This window comes from Boleophthalmus pectinirostris, unplaced genomic scaffold (assembly GCF_026225935.1).
Source record: "Boleophthalmus pectinirostris isolate CB_2022bp ecotype Guang Dong unplaced genomic scaffold, ASM2622593v1 HiC_scaffold_575, whole genome shotgun sequence".
Taxonomy (NCBI): domain Eukaryota; kingdom Metazoa; phylum Chordata; class Actinopteri; order Gobiiformes; family Gobiidae; genus Boleophthalmus; species Boleophthalmus pectinirostris.
In genome coordinates, this window is record NW_026571440.1 from 1 (window position 1) to 22,466 (window position 22,466).

Genomic DNA, 22,466 nt, shown 5'->3' on the forward strand with positions numbered 1-22,466 from the left:
AAACCAGACCAAGTTACAGGCCAGATCTGTGGAGAGACGATCCCGCTCAAAGTCAGAATGTCTGTTTTTCTAGATATTTTTGAGCTATAAAACCACCTGCAATTGAATAAATGTAAAGTAGAGCTGTTTAATGTCATACTGTGGAACAGGTGGATAAAACATTTTTAAATATATTTTAAAGGATTTTATGAATTTTCTGTTCAATCCTTTGTTTAGGGATATATTAGTTATGTATTTCAGTTAAGAGGAATTTGAATAGACAAACCTGTGAGCTATTTGTATTGTTTGTATGTGCGTGTGTTTATGTTTCACTCTGTTCTGTTTAAAGAAGACCTATTATAGTTGTGTCTGCTAAATACTTATAATCTGACACCCGTGGATCATTATGTTAGTATTTTGACATTTTAGAATCACAATATTCATCTAAAACAATTTAATAAAAGATGCAAGTCTGCTGATTTGCGTTAAAAAGTGCAGTGCCCAAACATAATCACAACAAAGAGCCCCGCAGATGTCGGCCCCTCCTATGGATAGCTGTACATCACCATCACTAGCAAGTAAAATTTATTTTCATTTATACCAAAATTACTATACAATGTGTGATTAAATAAGGAAAAATTGGAGAGGGAAGTAAGTACAAAGCAGTGGGTGTATGCCAGTGGTGGTGCCATGTTACACTATTTTATCATCTATGTTTTAATGTTGTTTCCTCATCACAAACATGCCTAGAGTTGTGTTATGATTCATACATGTTCAACACACAAACCTTGCATAATTAGGCGGAGTTCTTCTCTCAAACAGAAAACACTCTGTTCCATCTTGTGATGTCATGTGGTAATACAGGAAGCGCTCCACTGTGTCCATAATTTCAGCCCTGGGATTGCCAATTTTTACTAAACAAAGGGGTAGCTATAAACTTGAAAACTACCACTACATGACATCGTAAGGTGGAACTGAGCATGTAGACAGACTAATAATAAAAGATCACTCAGACATGTGTGAATGAAAAAAACACACAAATACAACTCCAGGTATGTCAATTTTGCATAATATAGGACCTTTAAAGATTACTCAAACATGAATAATGCATGCATCACTCTGAATACAACTCTGGGTGAGTCAATGGTGTGGGGAAACAACTATAACATGTGAAAAGCTCTGAAAAGTCTGTTTAGTTGATCAAATAGTTCTGCTTCAACATACATATCATATCATATCAATAAATATTTGAAGTTTATGGAGCATTTACCTTAAGAGACAGTGTCCCCCTCACAGCCACCAGCACGGCCTCTCTCTTGTGATCCAGCGCCACAAAGAATGGGATCTCATAAATCTGTAGAGAGCAACACCTCATTAGATATGGAATGTATGGAATTGTTATTAAAAAAGGGGGTACCTGGTTGTGGAAGCTAACGTGGATGAAGTCCCGGTATTGTAAACCAGTGCTGTGCAGGATGGAAGAGAAGTGACAGCCAAGATGGTCTCCTCCCACGATCTCATACTCAGCTGTTTGACTTCTACAGCTGAAATATACAGCATTTGTATGTAATGTAATATAACTCAGGTACAAACTACTTCTATGCTCAGTGTCGAGTGAAAATGTGTGTTCGCATTCAAGTTAAACATGTACGAACAGATCGCCATATTAAAGCTAAATTATCCAGTTTTTCCTCTTCCCGTCTTAACATGTCCTCAGGATATAGCTAAGGTTTTATATTTTATTACTTATTTTTCCATTTTATTTTAACTTGTACACATAAATTTATATAATAATGCCTTATTTGACACCTGTCTCTTTTTTTGCTACTTATTTAGAATTTATTATTACCATTTATATTTTTTTCTTTGTGATGTGTGAGCTATTGTGTCCAAATAATTTCCCTTGTGAAAAGTTTGCCTAAGTCCAAGTCTAAATTATAAATAAGTACATTTTTCATGCATTGTAAAACTGAAGCTGATCTTTGGGACAAATTTCAGGTCACTGGATCTAATTATAAAATCTTACGGCTATTTCTCACAAGTTTGAGATCTACAAGGTGAAAGGATGAAAGATGACTGGCGATCCATCTTGTTTCACTCAGTCCTGATGTAGACTTTGATCCAGTTCTAGTCCTATTCTAGTTCTATTCTAGTTCTACTCTAGTTCTGTTCTAGGCCAAGTTTAGAGCCGTGCTTAGTCCTAATTTTGTGAGTGTGAGTAGCATAAGCCATTCTTACCAATCTTTACTGAGTTTACAGGGCCCGGTCAGAGGGTTGGAGTAGATGTACAGGGGCCATCCATAAGCAGCTGCCGCAAAGTGCATACAATGAGTCGCCTTCTCCAGCTCGGTCTCCAAGTCCTCCCCCTGCAGTACAAAAACAGGAAATGTCAACATAAAATGAAATCTCAGTGAAAAACTGATTACACAAGTAAACTGAATGTACTGACAAGTGGGGAGGAGGGGCTGTGGGTTGTTACGGAGTCTGGATCTCTGCTCTGCTCCTTCTTGTCCTGCTCCTGGTGCAGCAGAGCCAAACCAGCTGCGATGTCACTGGGAACAAGGTCTGTGTCCTGTCACACACAAATAACAGGTTAATGCATACTTAGGACAGACCATTATGGCTCTTATTTCATGCAACGCTCATCCACTTTCATCCAAATATTACAATATTTTTGTGTCCAATAAACATTATGTACTCATTAATAAAATAATTGTGCATAGTTTAATTAGTGTCTTCTCTGACCTTTTTTTTTTTTTTTAATATATATGTTATTTTTTATGAAGCAGCTGTTGCTTTGACAGTGTGAACATAGTGCACTAGAAGTTTTCAAATGATACAACCAAAATAAGATGAATACTTTTCAAAAAATATATAAAATCCAATAAAATTTTGGTAAGTCAAAAAACAATTGCACACGTCTGCCAAATATGAAATGGTACAGAGTAATCTAATTTTAACAATGATTTACTAGCTCATAAAATATCTTAAAACATAAGGAATGTTATTGTCTACATTTGAGTGAAATGTCAAGTCTAACCTATCAACAAGAAACAAGTTTGAATTGTTCTCACTGGGACAATGGAGAAGGCCCGGTTGAGGATGCCATATATTTAGCAGAGTAATCAAATTTTAACAATAATTTATTGTGTTACAAAACATGTGTAGCTGGATACAAGTGATCCAAAACCATATATTGTTTAGTGTGACCTGGTCCTTACAGAGAAGAATCCGCTGACGAGCTGGGCGATACTGGAGAAGGCTGCTCTGTGGCTGTCGTCCTGGGGCAGACAGCAGCAGAGCAATTTGAGGCGGCTCTCCCACACCTTCACGGCCAGAGAGCGTGCTGTGGACAGAAACTGGCTCCCCTCGCTGCTCTCCATGTCCCTCACTCCCAGGGGCTCCATGGGGGCCTGCCCACGACGAGTGCTGCCCAGAGGGTCGAAAACAAACACCACGCCCACAGCAGTGAACAGCAGGATGATCCAACTGCGGGGAAGGTGGAGGGAAGCGGTTAGACAGGTCATCTGGAAATTCATTCTGATACCAGTAAGTCTTAAACGATAGTGGAAATCCCACAATAGAAAACCATACTTAAGTCAATGGAAAGAACTCTTCCCAAATATGTCCCCAGCTATGATAATTTGCTGAATTTCTCCTCCTACTCTTCATCCCCATTTCTCACTTACATCTGTTCAGCTTAAAACTGGTGATGTGTATCAAAAGAGTTAGTTTCTTAGATCTTCGTCATCTGTTGCAGCAGTTGACCAAATTTTTTCTCTGGCAAAAAGAACATTCATTATCATTTGAAAGGATGCAAATTCAACCACAAAGGGACTCAAACCCTCAATCTTCTTATCCAAAGTCAGACACCTTATGCATTAGGTCATGCAGTCAGGGGCTCACACAAGTCAAGAGAGCAGGGGGGAGGGGCAGGAGGGGACCAATCTGACAAACATTTTTTGTGAATTTACAACAATACAATACAATACATTTATTTTTACATTTGACTCGCCTGTAACATATTTAAAAAACTAAATATTAAAATATATTTGAAAACTAAATCAATATGTAATTAGATATGTATTACATATTCTTTCGTATTATGAGACTTATCTGAATCATGAAGTAGCTCAAGTCTTGTAATACAAAATGTACTGTAAGATAACTAATCAAGTCTCTATTTTAAACTCACCTGGCAACAACAGCCGCAATAACCGCCCACACAGTGGCAGGGTCGCACCCTTTGCCATCATCAGACACCCACACTGCCCCAAGACAGGCCCAGGCCAGCTCCGGCAGGTACAGGAGAGCTCGCAGGTACACCAGAGCAGTGATGGAGCGGCGTGGACCAGGGTTTGTAATAGTGCCTACAAAAAAACTTTTTATTAGAGAAAAGGCTGGCTTCACAATCATATCAAAGTCACAAATTCAATGGTCACAAATTGTTAAGACTGCCATTCTTTAAGTCCTTTCCTAATCTTTTCTATGCAAACTGAAGAGCAATTAGGCAAAAAATATGGCTGTGTATATTTACACAATTATGCTTTTTTATATCACAGAGAGGTACATTTGTTATTTTTAACAAAGATGAAAAAAGTAAAAGTGAATATTATTATAGCTTAACTTGCCATACATCTTAAATCTTAATATCAGCATCAGCCACAACAACATAAATATCAGATATTGGTATCGGCTCGAGAGGTGGGTAGAACCTAGGCTACATTTACTAAATTCTCTTTTCATGCAGGATACTTTTATTCCCACTTGAGTAATATTTTTTTATTGAAGTAACAGTACTCTTGAGTAAAGCTTCTTGCAACACAACTTTGTGCTTCTACTTGAGTAATGTTATTTTGAAGTATTTTTAAGGTTTTAGTACAATTTTTGGCTACTCTGTCCACCTCTGAAGAGCTGTGACCATCCCTCAAAATAACTCTAATAACTGTAAACATTGGATAATGTTACAGTTCTACTGGCATTTGTTTAGGGTGACCAGATTTTCAGAATAAAAAACTGGGACATCCCTGGTTTGGGGTGGTTGGTAATAATAAAATCGTGCAACGAGTGCATAATTAAGGAAAAATTTTTGCACTCATACACTCGGCACTAATGTGGGTCAATATAGTCACATTTTCTTTGTGTTTTTGTCATTTTTAAGCAGGGCTTAAAACTGGAATTGTCCCAGGTAAATAGGGACATCTGGTCACCCTACATTTTTTCAATCCTTTGTTACCTTGTGCACTGACGTAGACAATAGCCGCTAATGAGAAAATGATGAAACCAAGGATGACCAACAATCCAATAACGTAGCTGTGAAGCACTCCTCCGCCGCCGCAGTCAAAACGTCCTTTATGATAAGTGTACAGAATGAGCGCGCTAATCCACCTGCACAAACACACACATTACGATTAGACATTTCAAATCACGTTTATCAGTGACACAATACTGATCAAGTTCACATACCAGAGCACTCGGACCAGCATTTCAAAAGATCCAGGGAAAACCAGATCGTCACTGGCGATGCCCCAGCGCCGACCGAAAGCCACCATCCCCGGCATGGTGAAGGAAGGAGACAGCGCTGATCACTGACAGCTAATGTTTTTCACCACCGCCACTGTTTCTCAATATTGTACTCTACCGCATGATTTCACATCCAAACGACCACACCTCGATGATAAGCGTAGTCCATGTCCGCTGTGGATTAGTCTATTTACTGTCGCTGTCTGCTATGGAACTAGTTAAAAGGCTAGCATGCGCGATCGCCGACCTAATCTGAACATTTTTATCTAATTTGAAATAAATAAAATTGACTAGGACCAGGTAGATGATAGCCAGAAGCCTGTCACACCTACCGGAGGACTCGATGTCGCAATTAATTGATGGGATTATTCACTCTGTGACTCTCGTGACTATCTTTAGCTTGTAGCGTTAGCTTAAAATCTTATCTGCAGGTTTACACGTGTTAATAGTGGCCCTACGTGACAGTAGTATAAAAATATGTAATTCAAATTAGATATACGTTAATTTTTTTTGTTTGTTAGTAATGTATAAAACGGTTTTGTTCAAATTGAAGTAGCTGGGCTGTTTTGTTTTGCTTACCAGCTGTGACCATTTGGATAATGCCCCCTACTGGAACAAACACTATCAAACAAAGGTTCCGCTTCATTATATTTTAGGTAACCGCGCCCTGGTATGATGTCAGTTTACTCATATTGATTTTGTTTTATTTATTGTTTATTTGATTATGATGCAGGTATCAGCCAAAGCTAGTTATTTTAACATATTTCTAGGGCTTTTAACATATTTCACAAAATGCAATATTAGTTGTGCTTTTCAGGTCCATCATATCACTACAAAACAGGGGAGCTATTGATCCAGGAGGTCAGGGACACATTAATTTGACATTTGACCCCACACAGGTCAAACTTTAGATGGGGGAGGGGCTAGAGCACACCGATATGGCCAGACATTTACAAAACAGAGAGAGGTACAACTGTGAAATAGTACACCAGCCTCACAGCAAGAAGGTCCTGGAGCCACTGGATCAATCACAGGGCAGCGCTGTGGCTTGAGGAAGACTCTGGTAGTACAGGTGAGAGACGTCCCACACTGTGATGTGCGTATTGCGATGAAAAGAAAGCAGATGAGATCGACTGATTCGTTACAGGTCAGATCTGTGAAGAGGCAAACCTATTCGCAGTAAGAATGTATTTTTCAAGGTAGCCTACTTCATTTTAGCAGTATTATCTTGTAATTGAAAATAACTGAAAGCAGGTTTCAAAATGTGAAGTTTGGAGCGAGATTCCTCACTTTTCTTGTTTTGCGAAAGCAATAGTACCATCTGCTGTGCAATTTGTGTTGTGGTAGTGTTATTTTGTTTGTTTGTTTTGTTTTTTGTTAGAAAAAAGTGTAGTCTTAAATTCCACCGCTGGAGGGCAGTGTATGATCTCGAAACTGTTTCTTGCATGAACAAAGGTTTTACAAATCTAATTTAATCTCATTTAATATAATAATAATAAAATATATTCATTTTTACATAATTTACAACGCTATAAATCAATGGCACTTGACATGAAATACAAATAAATAAAACAGTGACAAAAATACCAGCGAGGGGTCTCAAACAAGAGTATTGAAGTTGTAGGACACATTTAGACATTACTGATCCACAAGGGAAATTACTTGGACACAGTAGCTCACACATCACAATATAATATAATAATAACAAAGAGTAAAAAAAAAAAAAAAAGTTTGTTACTTTTCTTTGACAAATAGTCACTGCATGATCTGTACATAAGGGTGAGTTGTTGTACGGTTATAGGGAGTATTATCTGTAATAAAAGGATGAGTTGTTGTACAGTTGTATGGAGTATGACATTCAATATAGATATCATCTATAGAATATGCGTTTTTCAATATTTTGGATAAAAAGTGGTCCAATGCGCAAGCACGTGGTTCCATGGTGTAATGGTTAGCACTCTGGACTCTGAATCCAGCGATCCGAGTTCAAATCTCGGTGGAACCTACGTTTTTGTTCATGCTTATTTACCACTGAGTCATCAACATACCTAACATATAATAACATTTATAATTAAATTTTTACAATAGCATTTCTAATACATTTTATACGCAATACGCCAACCATAGAACTAGAATATCACCCCAACTGCCCGTGCTCTGGCGTTGTCTTTGCAGCTCTGTTTTGAAGCGTCAAAAACGTAACGACGTCATTTGAACATGGCGGCGCACGTAGCTCGACAATCTTTATTATTTTGTTTCAGATCAAGAGTGGTACATGGCATTTACAATGAAACACAAGCACAGGGTAAAGTAGTTAAACAAATAAGCAATAGTTTTAAGTTATGCGCGACTTATGGAGTCAAAGGGATGAATCCTACTCAGGTCAGCGCAGCGATACTACTGAAAGCATCAAGTATGAATATAGTTTACCATGTCTGGAAACTGTTGAAAGGTTAATCTGTGTATTTTATTTTTATTTTTAGGAGAGTTCAGTGCACATTCCAGTCGGTGAATATCCACAGACAAATTGCGTGTTTTTAAAATACTTTAGTTTGTTTTTTCTCATTAATGTATGCTGTCTTTTTTATTTTAGAGAGACTAACAGTGTCTTACAGCAGAAGCAGTGGCCCTGGTGGTCAACACGTCAATAAAGGTATGGATTTTTACATTTTGTTATAACCTGTATGTTAATCATTTCATTTCTGTACTTTGATGTGATAGCCAATACTTTTGTGGCAATCTTTTTGTTCAGTAAACACAAAAGCTGAGGTCCGATTCCATGTGCAAACTGCTGACTGGATCCCAGAAGATGTCAGACAGAAAATTCTGGAAAAGGTGACTTCTACCAGCTTTATTAGTGTTTTATTCCTTATATATTAAGTGTTTAACCTCACTGTCTTATACTCACTATCTTATGCTGCACAGAACAAAAACCGAATCAATAAGTCGGGGGAGCTTTTGGTGACGTCAGAGGTGAGCAGGAGTCAGCACAGGAACCTGAGTGACTGCATACAGAAGATCTCCGACATTATCACAGAGGCCACAGAAAAACCATATGAGCCTACAGCAGAGGATATAGCCCTGAGAGCAGCACGGTACTACCACGTTATAAGTATTTTATGTATACTTAAGTCATGATTAAGGCAGTATTCTCCCTTCAGGTTGGAGAAGAGGAACAAAGAAAGGCTAAAACAGAAGAAAATGGCATCAAACATCAAACAGAGCAGAAGAGTGGGCTTTGACTGACATCTACAATTACAAGTGTACAAGTGTTCAATGTTTAGTATGTATTGTATGTATCTAATCTAATCTAATTTATTCCTTGTTCTCTTGGGGCAAATATAATTATATTTCATACAGAATAAAACCATGATGCTCTCACAACTACATTGTTTGTCTGTCTGTGAATAACCCATATTACTGAGTTTCAGATGACATGAGAACATTCTATAGGCCAGTAGTATTTAATACAGATGGGTATAGTTGAAATTGTTAAAAGAAACAATCAGGTCCATTTGTGCATTTGCCTTTTGGATATTTTAGGACGAAGTACTATGTAATCAATGGGGAAAACAAGGTTTTGACCCCCATCAGGGATTATGACCCAATAAAGGTCTGAAATATGAAAACAACTTAATTTCTTAAACTGGTATTTCAGTTTTTCCCAGAAGATGTCAGACAGAAAATTCTGGAAAAGGTGACTTCTACCAGCTTTATTAGTGTTTTATTCCTTATATATATTAAGTGTTTAACCTGACTGTCAAGGTCTGAAATATGAAAACAACTTCATTTTTTAAAATGGTATTTCAGCTTTTAATTTCTATGAGGCTGACCTATCGTGAGTAGACCCTTTATAATGATTAACTAGATTGAGAGAAGAAAAAAAAGCTCTTAGCAGAGGATGGTTTCGATCCATCGACCTCTGGGTTATGGGCCCAGCACGCTTCCGCTGCGCCACTCTGCTGATGAGAACAAGGGGAGGGGCCACGGTTTATAAAAGATTTTCAGAGCACATGTGGTACAAGTTTTAGTCAGTAGGTTAATAATATAGGATTGTAATTCTAAGTTTATTCGAATTGCTGGGTTTCCGATGATATCGCAACATTCTATTTCACAACATCCTCAAATTACTACTATTTTTAAAATGCCTATTTCTACTGTGTGTTCTTGAGTCTTGTCAACAACATACATTAACGGGTTGGGTTCGACGTTTGTGCTTTTTCTTTTGGATTTTTCATGACAAAAATGACTCCTGCTCCCCATCTGAGAGTATGGCTGCGTCACATTCTAGAATCTGAAGATTTCCTACAGGGTTTTGGCCATGTGTGTAATGCCAATTCGGGTCTTGCATACCTGCATTACATTTCCTACACTGTGTATGGATCGGACGCAATATAAAGCAATTAGTACATGATTCATATAAAAAAAATCTCAAGCGGGTCTCCATTTCAAAATGCGACCACGAAGGGACTCGAACCCTCAATCTTCTGATCCGAAGTCAGACGCCTTATCCATTAGGCCACGCGGTCAGATCCAGTGTCTACGTCATGCCAACCGTAGAAAAAGTACAGACACAAACGGCATGAGAAAAACAAGATGTTAAAAAAAAACATTTATTGTTCGATTATCAATCGAGATAATCAAGTACTAATTATCCATAATCACATATTTATCACACATTTTCACATTACATGAATCCAGACTGCGTAGGGCCTTTACATTGTTTAATGGGTAACTTCTCTTAAAGAAGGAATCCAGTCCTAAAAGATAATATATAACCTTTACTTTGCACAAAAATTTTTCACATCCACAGTTTCACATCGTTATGGTCAAATTGATGCATAATCGAAAAGTTGTTCATGGATGTGATGGTCTGCTGATAGTGAAGAATAAATAATTGATCAGTTTGCTTACAACAATAAAATATTTAATAAAAGTTGTAAATTACATATACATACAGTTTTAGTGACATTCACAATTAGGCACCAAAAAGTTGCAAAAATATTAAGACAAGTTCACACACAAATAAATACACAGTACATATTGAGCAACCCTATTCCGCCTATTTATCTTAAGACTTTAAGACTTTGTCTGGGAAAGTGAAGACAGTACAAAGAGTTTGACTAAAATGAGGCACATTCTATTAACACATTCTGATCCATTTTCCAGAACACTTACACTTTGCATTTCAAACGTTAATTTTCTCTCAACATAAGACACTCCATTCTTTCATATAATTGGTTTACTCACTTGTCTGGACTACAAACACAAATGGCACCTACTTCTTGTCAACATTTGTGTAAATCATCATAATAGTAAAGGGTTGTGTGTGCACAGTTTTAAGAACCCCTGTATAACGTATCTTATATAAAATATGAAAATAAAAGACAATACATTGGAAACAACTTGCACAGTTCATCTTTGCAAAGCCTACTCAAATGTTTATTAGTCTGGTATAATAATTAGCAAAACATATTATTAGGAGTGGTGTTAAATCTAGTAAGGCATCAGTAAAAAACATTGTCTAAACTAAGAAAAGATAAAAGTTGTTGTTATAAAGTTGAGAAAGTACAAGTCTAATTTTCAATAGCACTGGCACTCCCAGGTGGGTCGTACTGAGCATACTAACCTGAGAGGTACTCATAAAATGTATTTTTTTTCTTATCTAATAACACTAATGAGAAAGCACATACTAATTTGATTGGATAAGCCATTATAGAGTTCAGGAATACAAATATTTCTACCTGATTAATTATAATAAATAGTTAAATAACAGGTTAGAAAAGACCAGTTAGGGAGCATTTTTAGATGGGAAAACAGTTGATTATATTACATGCAATACATTTTCTGTGCTCCCAGTGCAACCCCTTCCTCTCAGCTCAATTTAACACTGAAATAATGCAACTCTGATGAGATAACTTATTTCTTGCAATAGATTAGTGTTGTCACAATGCTAAAATTTTAAACTCAGACTTTGATACTAAGGAACAGACTTGATACTCGCTACCGACGATAGTAAAAAAAACACTTTACTTAGACAGTAGAATGTCATTTTCGACATTAAATCGTAGTATTCTTTTATAGTACCGTGTGCCCTTATATCTGTGTAATGCGTCAATTGTCCAGGTAGGTTCCATGGTGGTCCATACCAGTCTATGTGGTCTTATTCAGGCTAAAGCTATTCAGGAAAAGTTGATTTCTGTCCTCGAATGTGATTTTTTAGTATTGATACCTGCTCAAATGAGTATCTAGTTTCGACACTAGTTTTAGTATCAATTAGTATCTGATTTTTGATATGTTGTCAACCCTAGTTTGGACATATAAGGTACAGTGTGATTGGTCTAACAAATACACACTTCAAACTCCACCCCTGCAGCCACGTGTTTCTGATTACATACAGGACTACATGATGTCATGTAGTACTTGAAACTGCACTGGCCACTGAAGGCGGCAGTTTACCAAATGTACCTAGTTTGCACAACAATTGCCAAAACTAGGAACTAGGACTAGAAACAGTACACAATGCTATTCAAACACCATGTACACAGTTTAGTAGCAAAAACACAGTTAATTTAGTGTTTGCTAGATTTGCCTGATTTCCCTTTCGCTTTAGCTGCTTTGGTGGCTTTGATGTCCATCTTGGTCTTCTGGATGCGTGAGAAGATCTCCTTGAACAGCGTCTTGTACTCAGGCGTGTTCTGCCCTAGCCTCTTGTCCACCGCCTCCACCTGCCTGCTGATGCTCTCCATGGCCTCGGGGGTGGAGGGCGACTCCTGTGTGGGCGTGGTGGGAGGCGGGGCCGGGATGGGAGCCATGGCGGCGCAGTCTTTCATGGAGGGGTCGCGGGACACTGGGCGAGACGTCTGGACCTCCGCGTGGCACAGGCTCTCCTCGTGGCGCCTGCATTTGCCCAGGAGCTCTTCGTACTTCTCAAGCAGGGCATGGTACTGCTCATCCACCTCACGCAGAATGGACATGCCCCGTTTGCGCACGCTGTTGGCATGGAGAGCGTAGCTGCCCCTCCTGCGGCCTGAAGGGTCCCGGGCCACGATGGCGTTCAGGGCGGTGTCACTACAGCTCTTTCTCACGGGGCTGGAGTCGGGTAAGGTTTCTCCCCCCGGACCTTGGCCGTTCTGGGTGGTCTCCCGCACACCACCTCCCTCCTCCGCATCACCCTCTATGAAGGTGTCAGTCTCGGGGGTGCTTTGGAGCACGGTCTGGGTTAGGGTGAGTCCATCCTCGTCATTGCTCAAGAGGTAGGTGCGTGCACGACGAAGCTGCTGTAGCTCAAGGAGTTCCACCTCCAGCTCACGCACACGTGCCTGGCAGCTCTCAGCATCCTGCAGGAGAAGGAGCACACAAAGAGAAGTCTACTACACAACTATAAAACTACTGAAGCTGTAGGAACCACAACATGTTCATAATAGTGCAGATTTTGCTCCTTCAGCAGAAGATTGGTGAGACTGGTGAGAGTTGAATGTGTTAGCTGCATTGTATGTATTTCAGGGCCAAGGACTATAGATGGAAGAAATATATTTAGATCACCATGTTACCTTTTATTGTTTTAGGGGGGAAAAGCAAATACCAGCATGGTAAGAAAAAAATATTTTGCATAATAAATGTAATTGTACATTGTGATGATTAATAAATCAATGAAATATAATTTATTTCATATATATAATATAATCCGGGTATTGTTGTGCACTGCCTCAGCAGATCAGCAAAGGAGTGCAGATTTTTTGTCAGTTTGATTTAATAATGCCACCATCTCTGTGATAAAATATGGTTTTGGATGTGCAATTGTATAGTACAATAATAAAATTATTTAGATTATTTTAATAGTCCTCTAGTTGTAATTCTTCCAATTAATCATTGCAGCCCAAAAAAGTTTAATTGCCAATGAAAGTGAACAAAATCCACAAACTTGGAATGTGCTTTGGTAATGTGATGCAACATATAGCAAGGAGTAATGACAGTAAAAAGTTTATTAAAAGAAAACTAAAGGCAGGACTAAAACAAAGTATTAGAGATCAAATGAATATAAATGCAGAGTGGACAGAATAACAGCGCGAACAGATTACAGTATTACTCAAGTTAGTAATAAAGTAATGATAAGATTCTAGTATGTTCCTGGCTCACCTGCACTCGTGTCTGCAGTCGGGAGAACTCAGACAGCAGCAGGTGGCACTCCCTCTCCACCGCGTCCCTGCGCCCTCTCTCGGTCCTGATGGCTGCTCTGAGGGAGGACACGGCCTCACGGAGCTGCAGGTTCTCCTCCTCCTCACGGGGCTGTTGTTTGGCCTCCACCGAGAAGCTCTCTGCACGCCCCACCACAAACTCGTCCTCGTACCTGGAACACACGCAACCAATGACAAGGTTGTTCTTAAAGGTGTCTGCATTATCTGACTTTACAGAGAATTATGGTGATACCGTCATAAATATTATAATGTAGTTAGAAGAAGAGGAAGGCAATATTTTAAAAGTTGTTTTGAATATCACGTATTGTTCATAATTTAAAAAAAACAATCTTAAACTGTTTCAAAAAGAGTTAGGATAAAAAAAACACTTGTATTGTAATGTATAAACTGATATTTCTTCACTTCTATTACTAATTTTATAGCTTTTAAATCTTTATTAACACACTGAAAGACACAATTCAATCAAACTTAACCTATAAAACCTTTCAAAATGTACACATGTTTATGATAATGTATAGATACACAACTATATAAACAAAACTAAACTGAAAAGACAAAAGCTTGATTTAAAGGTCCTATATTATACAAAATTAATTCTTGTGAGCTTAAGTTGTTACCTCCGCCAAGGAGGTTATGTTTTTGCCGACGTTTGTTTGTTTGTTTGTTTGTTTGTTTGTCTGTTAGCAACATAACTCAAAAAGTTATGGACCGATTTTGATGAAATTTTCAGGATTTGTTGGAAATGTGAAAAGGAAGAACTGATTTCATTTTGGGGGTGATCCGGAAGAAATCCTGGATTCTGGATCACTTTGAAATTTTAGTTAACATTGTGGTAAATGGGGCCAAAAATTTTGTTTCTCAATATCTCGGTTAATTATTGACCAAACCCCATGAAATTTGACTCAGGGATGGACAATGGGATCCTCTTTCATATTCCAAATTGAAAGATACGAGACAAATATTTATGGAAAACACAATTAATATGAGGGGGACTGTAGTCCTTGGCGGAGGTCTGCGCTCTCTGAGTGCTTTTCTAGTTTTATAATGTTGTTCCCTCCTCAAAAACAGACCTGTATGTGTGTTTTGTTTCATTTACACATGTTTGATAATCCTTTATTATGAGTCTAACTTCATCCCCGAAGCTCAAAATGCTCTGTTCAACCTTTTGATGTCATGAAGCAGTTGTTTTCAAGTGAACAGCTCATTTTACCTTTAGTTCAGTAGAAATGAGCAAATCCAGGGTTGAAATAATTTAAATGATTCTAGTGAAGATGTATGGAGTTTGAAATTACAGTGAAGCACATATATGACATCAAAAGAAACAGAGTGTTTTCTGTTTGAGAGCAGATCTCGGCCTAAATATGCAGGGTTTGAGTGTTAAACATGTGTGAATGAAATGTCGTGAAAATTATTTTTCTTGCAATAATCAATTTCCGAAGCATGGTGTGTTATGGAATTGAAAGCTGCTTTATTCTGTGCTGTGTCATAAGCAAGTCTCTCTGAGTGTCTCCTCTCTTCCTCCTAATCCCAGAGTCTATGAGCTCGCAGTTTTTAAACAACAATGACAATACATCATACGTTACAAAGTGAACGGGGGGGTCACACGGTAAACTGTGACCAGGCAGCCCCTGATGACAGTCATGAGTTGGTTTGACCTCAGGATTAACATGTGGATTTTAAATGGCCTCATACTTGTCCTGACCGGAACGGAAAGCATGGAATTTCTTGTACAAGTCATCGTTAAATACACATTTGCGTTTGGCACGTTGCAGGCTGACCGAATGTCTGCTCGCTCCTTCTGAGTACAGAGAGCTACATGTCCCCCGTTTGTCCCCGGACTCGGACGTTTGGTCACCCTACGCTATGCACAGTAACCAACATTCGGTTTGTCAATTAAAATGAACGTAATCGCTGAAATTCTTAATGATCAATTTTCGATTAATCGATTAATCATGCCCATCCCTAGTTTAAACAATACAAAATGTGGTACATTTCAAGGGAGAGAGATCTGAAAGACAGCTGTTTGGTCTGATTGCATCTACCTGTAAATAATACCGACATATCTGAGGAAATTAACAAACAAGATGGAACAAAAAGGTGTTACATTTTCTAGAAAAATTAAATCCAATATTCTATTTTCCATTACAGAAACAAAACATAACTCCAGGTCTGTTTGTGATGAGGAAACAACATTAAAACATAGATCAGAAAATTGTGTAATATGGACTCCTTAAAGAAGATGATAATATTAAATAGATATAGTAATGTTATCACAGATTACAGTCAAAGAAAACAAATATTTAGATTTAGACACTATCAGATTTGCATAAGACCAAAACGTGATCTTTTGGTTCTATCCACATGATGTGGATTGTGCCTCGGGTGGTGCTCACATACTTGGGTGCAGTGCAGAGTTCTCTCAAACATGGGAAGGAGTGGATGGTCTTCCTCCTCTCTCTCTTCTCCCTCCGCACTCGCAGCTGCTCCATGGACTTGAGCTGCTCCAACTGCCCCGTCAGAGCCTCCACCTGCTTCTGCAGCACCTCGATGCACCCGCTCAGGCTGATGGCACAAACATATGACAAGTAATCAGAAGTCAACAGGGTAGGAAGAGAAGCCAAAAGAAGAAAAAAGACAATACAAATGTATGAACAGGATAAGATGAAAGAACCGTTATTTGTCCCCAAACAAGAAATCGTAGTATTGCAAAAACAAATATATTAAAGGTCCTATATTATGCAAAATTTACTAGGTTGTTAACTCATCAAAAACATACCTAACATACCATTCACATGGTTTTGAGTAACCCTGCACTTTGTGATATCATATAGTGGTAGTTTTCAAGTTTAACCTTTTGTTCAGTGAAGATTGGCAATTCCAGGGCTGAAATTACCCAACTGATTCTAGTGAAGGTGCAAGAAGTTTAAAAAACACATGACATCACAAGGTGGAACAAGTGTTTTCTGTTTGAGAGAAGAATTCAGTCTAAATATGCGAAATTGGTGTATTAAACATATGTGAATAAAACTAAACGCAACTGCAGGTCTGTTTTTGATGAGGAAACAACATTATAACATAGATAGAAAATAGCGTAATATGTTCCTTGTGTAACTTTTCTGGTCCGTCGGGTCCATCAAATGCTTTTCTCCATGGAGATGTTATTACTTTGTCTGTAATGTTTCCCAGTGTGACACTGAACCTTTTTATCTTCTTGCAGCCAAGCCAGTCCAAGTTACAGGTCAGATCTTTGGAGAGGTGACACTGATCACAGTCAGAATGCCTGTTTTTCTAGGTATATTTGAGCTATAAACCAGCTCTGATTTAAAAAATGTAAGGTAGAGCTGTTTAATGTCATACTGTGGAACATTCCAAGTAGAGCAATGACATATCCATAGAAACAAGCAGGTGACGGACTCCTATTAAAAAGATTAAGTTTAAAGAGCAAGACAAGACTTTACACTTTACAAATGATTCAGTTACCGTTACTTCCAAACTACATTACTCAAGTATAAGTACTGGTATAGTATGAGGAACTGGAATCAAAGTCATTATTTCCCACCACTTCATGATAAGGCTGATAACAAATTCAACTTCTAAGAGTCGTTTTGTAATGCCACACATTTTACCTCATTAAAAACATACCTGGAGTCATGTTTTGTTTCATTCACATGTTTGAGCAATCCGGAAATGATCCTGGTAAAGTTGTATGAAGTTTAAAAACACAGTCCGGTTTTCCAATTGAGAGAAGAAGTCAACCTAAAATTGCAGGGTGTGTGTGTGTTTGTGTGTTAAACATGTGTGAATGACGCAAAACACAACTCCAACTATGTCTGTGATGAGGAGACATTATAACATAGATCAGAACATTGTGGGCCCTTAAAAGTTGACAAAATGAGATGATTGTTAACATTTTGTGTACCTTGTCTTCGTGTTTACAGTTCAAGCATCTTTTTTACCAGTCCTTTTTTTTGACTAATGTTTGGGTGAATGCATTTTCATTACTAACAGTCCATAATTGTAAATGTTAGGTTGCAAAGCTTGCCTCTCGATCTTTTGCTGGGAGCTTTTGCTGTCCTGCACCAGAGCGTGATTGGTGCGCTCCAGCTCTCGGGCCGTCCCATCCAGCTGCTCGTACACTTTGGCGTGCTGTTCATTCATGTCCCGCAGGACATCCAGCTGCTTGGACAGGTACTGGAAAACATGACACAGATGTTACGAGAGTGTACAGATAATACTGTAGGTTTGAATATGCCTGTATATATTGAACTATCTGACATGTTATCAGTTATTAGAGATGTAACAATAAACAAAATATCGTGATATCATATCGTCAAAGTTCTCACAATAATATCATGGACTATCACAATATATTGAATTACAAGTCTCTTTGCTTAAATGTGAGTTATGGTGAAGCAATAGCTAAAAAAAAAAAAAGACAGAGGGAACTACATAGACCATGATCCTTTGCTCCATTTCAGTGTAGACTACAAGAAGAAATAACAGTTCTAAGCACTTTTAAGTCTTAGTTCACTGAATTAAGTTTTGCCAAGGCATTTTAAGAGGAAAAAGTAGCATATTAACACTTTTGTTAGCCTTAGCAAAATATCACAATAAATATCGAGATGTATATCATGAAAATATCGTACGGAGAGATTTGGATATTGTTACATCCCCAATCGTGAGCCTCCCCACCATATCATGAGCTTTCACACGATATCACAATAAATATCGTACCGTGAGGTTTATACCATGACGATATCGTATCATAAGACTTGGATATCATTACACCCGTATCAATTGTCTAAATGTAATTCTGTCCATTCATACAAAAAATATCAAAAGCCTGAAACTGAATACAATATATATAGGTTTATTATAATATACCTGTAACTACAGATGGGAACAGATCTCTTGCCACCGTGAGACAAAATTGCCATAAGACTGAACCCATATGAGTTTTGTCCCCATTTGTTTACATTTGGATTGGATAAAAACAATACTGTTAAAAGATGAGCTGCAATAAAGCTATAAAGAGTCATAAAAGTTATTCATTCAACTAGGGCTGGGCGATATGGGAAAAAAAATAATCTAGATCTAGATATTCAATTCGATCTTCTTCCATCTTATTAAAAAAATAGACATGCTGACTTCAGGTATAAAGGGCAGTGTATCAGGATCACATATTGTGCTGATTGCTGAATAAGTAAAATTGGATTAATTAAATATCTTTTACTATTGTACATGTATAATTTTGATGCTTAACTTTGTACACTAATAAATCGATGTTATGTTTTATAGGCATCTAACTGTTCCTCATCTAAGGCTGTGGCGCGTACATATGCTCAATTTCTTGTGACCACTAAAACTAGTAGCACGCTGGCATTTTCGTTTTGTAAAAGTAGCTCACCAGACGAAAAATGTTGGAGACCCCTGCTATAGAGGCAGAAACATGTGGATGCATGCTATCAACAGTAACATGTGCAATGGCCCTGCACTAAATGAGGTCTCAAATTTCACTCATAAACGGTGAGAAAATTGTTGTTTACTTTCCGTAACTTGGATTATAAAGATGAGAAGCACCAGGGGAGAGAAAGCAAAAATCTTAAAATTTTTGGCACAGCCCTACATTCAACCTTCTACAGCTCAAATTTCATAAGAAATACCCCAAATTTACGTCTACTACAAGGAAAAGGTCCCCACGATAAATATTGACACCCAAAAGTTATTGTTCCATCTAACATACAGTATATGAATCAATAAGTCAATACAGTATATATCATGACAGAATTTTGTAGAATAAGAAAGGCATTACATTTTGTCTATCTTATTCTGCATATAAACTGCTAAGACTGCAGTTTATATCTGTACAAACATGTTCTAAAATGTGATTCATGTATTAGTTTGTCAGTTCATATATCAGTCTTTCTGTCAATTCTTCTGAATGTGTTAAATAACTGAACTTTGAGCAGATTCTTCGCAGTGGCAATGCTTGTTTCACCGTACCTCGATCTCCTGCACCTGCTCTTCATTGGTGATGTACATCTGCTGCAGTGAGTCCTCCAGCTCCTTATTCCTCTCCAGCAGGGTCTTGCCAAGCTCTGCAGCCAAATGCAAGTCTGGAAATAAAAAAGTGACCAATGTTGCAGTACAAGTTTTATGATGTGGGTATTTTAGTGTAATGACAAGGACAAGGACAAATGAAGGGAGGTAAAAAATAGTCATTGTCATCATTAATAAAAGTCTAATGTACTATTCTGAGTGTAGTAAGTCTGAAGTTGGTGACAATGATTAAAGATCTCACAAAGCTTGCATAATGCGTTGATTCTATTATGAGGACAGTGTAGGAGGATGTTGCATAATCTTTTAAGGACCAATATTACATTATTTTATAAATTCTGATCTATGTTATAATGTTGTTTCCTCATCAAAAACATTAACACATTTTTAATAGGGGTGTGCAAAAATATTGAAATATCTATATATATCGTATCATTTAATTTGATGATACCGTATTGATATCATGGGCTGCTGTATCGATATATCACCAAAAGTATTTTGGGGTATTTTTACTTAATAATTTTGTTACAGCGCTAGAGTTTTGTTGCTTGTTTAATGGATGGAAACTCATTTATGTGACACATTTGACACATTCACAGTTTTGATGATTAAAATGTTTGTGTTTCATATGAACTTTGCAAAGGAAGTGGTTTAACAAAGATTTTTAGTATCACAGCCATGATTTAGTCATTATTTTTTATTGAACCGAATCGAATCGATTTGAAATATATCGAATCAAAAGCTCACTGTATCGAGATATGTACCGTATCGTGGCCTATGTATCAAGGTATGTATCATACTGGCAATTTCTTAATGATACCCAGTCCTAATGTTTAACACACAAACAATGCATATGAGCTCTTCTCTCGAACAGAAAACAGGAAGTGCTCCACTGTGTTCCATAGACCTTCACTAGAATCATTTGGATGATTTCAGCCCTGGAATTGCCAATCTCCACTGAACTAAAGGCAAAAAATAACTGTTAAAATGAAAACTCCCACTACCTGACATCACAAGGTGGAACACAACATTTTGAGCTTTGGAGATCTACACAGCCTTACAAAAGTTACTCAGACAAGTGTGAATGAAACAAAACACAACTTCAGGTATGTTTTTGAGGAGGTTACTAACTAATAGCTCACAAGTCGTTTGTCTTACATTTTCCATTTGAACAGTTTGATTAGATGGATGATGCACTGTCTTGACAATAATGCAGAGTGAAGCATTTTGGAATAAAAATCCTTAGCCTACCAGGTTTTCTCATGTAGTTTGACTTTGTTGATCCACATGGGAAATTATTTGTATTGAGAATGTTGGCTATTTGAGCAACATTTGTCTTGTCTCAATACAGATAAACAGATTTAATTTTTGGATTGTAACCATTTTAAAATTTGCTTTAGTCTTGGGTGAGCCATGTTTTTTTGTCAAGGTTGAAAACTGGGCTACACAAGTGTATACTTAAAAATGAGTTAAATATGCGTCCCTGGCCTGCCCCAAAGATGCATTTTTTTCATATTGCCCAGCTCTAGGTAAGTGAGGAATAACATTGAACCACCAAATGCTACTTAAGGTATGGTTCTAATGCTGAAACATAGGTGGTTTACACCTCAAAAAGTCAATTTCCCGTAAGGCATTTTTTTCTTTGTCTCCACAGTGACTGTCTGTGAGTAGAGTATTTGTGTGTATCTGTCCTTGGTGCACCCTCCAAACCACCATGTCAGTGTCACCTTGTTATTTGTACCAGTGAGTCAGCACAACACAACTCTGACTGGATGCTAAGCATTTAAAACAGCATAGCAGATAGAGGCTAATGACTGCTTTTCTGGAGCAGTGCCCTTTACTCTCTTAATGAACAGCTATTACCATGGATGTATGCAAGACAACATGCAACTCCTGACCTGGGGCTCTGCAGTAGCTTAGCCTGCTAGTCTCTGGTCTAGAGGTTAGGTTGCAGCATGCATTTATTGTTCATCCTTGCTCTCTCTCTCCCTGATTTCTGACTGAACAGTTTTGTTTGATAAAGCTTGTAGGTCAAAAAAGACAAGTAGGAATTTAAGCATAAAAATTCACTCTATCAGTCATGCCGGCTCTTCTGGCTCCTACTGACCCTGGCTCCCATTGAACTGAAATATTGTGGCATCTCTCTCTGTAACTGCTGCTGTGAACCTCGTCACTTCAGTCTTAAAATGGTCGTATTAAACCGCACTACATGACGCTGGTGTTTTTAATTTGTCCATTAAAAAAGTCCTATTCCTAATAGCCTAGCCTGGCTCCAAATTTGCTCCTGTAACCGCTCACATCGTGAGCTTCAGTTGAGAGGAGCTGAACGCTATGGATGATGTCACACTCGCTTAGTCCACTTCTTTATACAGTCTATGGTTGTGTAATAAGTATAATGTTAAAACCTTTCTCCAAACCAAACCGATATATCAGGGAAAGATAGAGTAGAAGATAGATAGAGGGAAAGAGTACACACAAAACTTTATTTGAACAATTTAATGCAAATAGTAACTGCTCAAAATGTGACTATGTAGCCCTCTTGAAGGTTTGTGGTAAAAGGGGACTGAGGGTGAGTTTGTCGTAAATAAAAATGACATAATTTGGTGAAAATAATCAAAATTGGCCCTACATATCTGCCCAAAAATATCTGCAAACCTTATCAGCCATCAGTTGCTCTGGATTCTAAACAATAATAATCTGTTTCGGCAT

General features: G+C 37.9%; 3 protein-coding genes and 3 non-coding genes across 7 annotated transcripts; 2 read left to right on the forward strand and 4 right to left on the reverse strand.

Moving 5' to 3' along the window:
* Positions 1 to 1,249: 1,249 nt before the first annotated feature.
* On the reverse strand, positions 1,250 to 6,116 carry LOC110155170 (diacylglycerol lipase, beta; the record flags this gene model as incomplete). Its single annotated transcript, XM_055163211.1, has 8 exons — positions 5,446 to 6,116; positions 5,216 to 5,367; positions 4,175 to 4,349; positions 3,201 to 3,468; positions 2,429 to 2,551; positions 2,218 to 2,345; positions 1,397 to 1,523; positions 1,250 to 1,333 (listed from the first exon to the last, which is right to left on the reverse strand). Coding segments are annotated over exons 1-8 (1,152 nt in total), but the record flags the coding sequence as incomplete, so codon positions are not given.
* Positions 6,117 to 7,435: 1,319 nt separating this feature from the next.
* On the forward strand, positions 7,436 to 7,507 carry trnaq-cug (transfer RNA glutamine (anticodon CUG)). The gene has a single exon. It is a non-coding gene; the product is annotated as a tRNA-Gln (tRNA).
* mrpl58 (mitochondrial ribosomal protein L58) lies at positions 7,505 to 8,886 on the forward strand. 2 transcript variants are annotated; one of them, XM_020919252.2, is made up of 6 exons: positions 7,510 to 7,884; positions 7,986 to 8,010; positions 8,096 to 8,155; positions 8,255 to 8,337; positions 8,428 to 8,597; positions 8,664 to 8,886. In XM_020919252.2, the coding sequence occupies exons 1-6, from the start codon at positions 7,720 to 7,722 to the stop codon at positions 8,746 to 8,748; spliced, it is 588 nt and encodes a 195-aa protein (XP_020774911.2). In that variant the 5' UTR covers positions 7,510 to 7,719; the 3' UTR covers positions 8,749 to 8,886. The 2 variants fall into 2 exon arrangements, with proteins under 2 accessions (XP_055019187.1, XP_020774911.2); XM_055163212.1 differs by lacking the exon at positions 7,986 to 8,010 and having other exon boundaries at positions 7,505 to 7,954.
* Positions 8,887 to 9,394: 508 nt separating this feature from the next.
* trnam-cau (transfer RNA methionine (anticodon CAU)) lies at positions 9,395 to 9,466 on the reverse strand. The gene has a single exon. It is a non-coding gene; the product is annotated as a tRNA-Met (tRNA).
* Positions 9,467 to 9,958: 492 nt separating this feature from the next.
* trnar-ucg (transfer RNA arginine (anticodon UCG)) lies at positions 9,959 to 10,031 on the reverse strand. The gene has a single exon. It is a non-coding gene; the product is annotated as a tRNA-Arg (tRNA).
* Positions 10,032 to 11,529: 1,498 nt separating this feature from the next.
* Positions 11,530 to 20,109, reverse strand: LOC110155176 (cerebellar degeneration-related protein 2-like). The gene is made up of 5 exons (XM_055163210.1): positions 19,704 to 20,109; positions 17,743 to 17,891; positions 16,098 to 16,262; positions 13,642 to 13,852; positions 11,530 to 12,842 (listed from the first exon to the last, which is right to left on the reverse strand). Exons 1-5 carry the CDS (start codon positions 19,929 to 19,931, stop codon positions 12,075 to 12,077), a joined length of 1,521 nt encoding a protein of 506 aa, XP_055019185.1. The 5' UTR covers positions 19,932 to 20,109; the 3' UTR covers positions 11,530 to 12,074.
* Between the last annotated feature and the right edge of the window lie 2,357 nt (positions 20,110 to 22,466).

Coding starts and splice junctions, on each gene's coding strand:
- LOC110155176 (XM_055163210.1), bottom strand. CDS start 19,931: ATGATGACAATGACTATTTTTTACCTCCCTTCATTTGTCCTTGTCCTT. Junction 17,892..19,703: donor AGCAGGTGCAGGAGATCGAG/GTACGGTGAAAC, acceptor CATGTTTTCCAG/TACCTGTCCAAGCAGCTGGA. Junction 16,263..17,742: donor TCCCAGCAAAAGATCGAGAG/GCAAGCTTTGCA, acceptor TTGTGCCATCAG/CCTGAGCGGGTGCATCGAGG.
- mrpl58 (XM_055163212.1), top strand. CDS start 7,720: ATGGCGGCGCACGTAGCTCGACAATCTTTATTATTTTGTTTCAGATCA. Junction 7,955..8,095: donor TGTCTGGAAACTGTTGAAAG/GTTAATCTGTGT, acceptor TTTTTATTTTAG/AGAGACTAACAGTGTCTTAC. Junction 8,598..8,663: donor ATAGCCCTGAGAGCAGCACG/GTACTACCACGT, acceptor TTCTCCCTTCAG/GTTGGAGAAGAGGAACAAAG.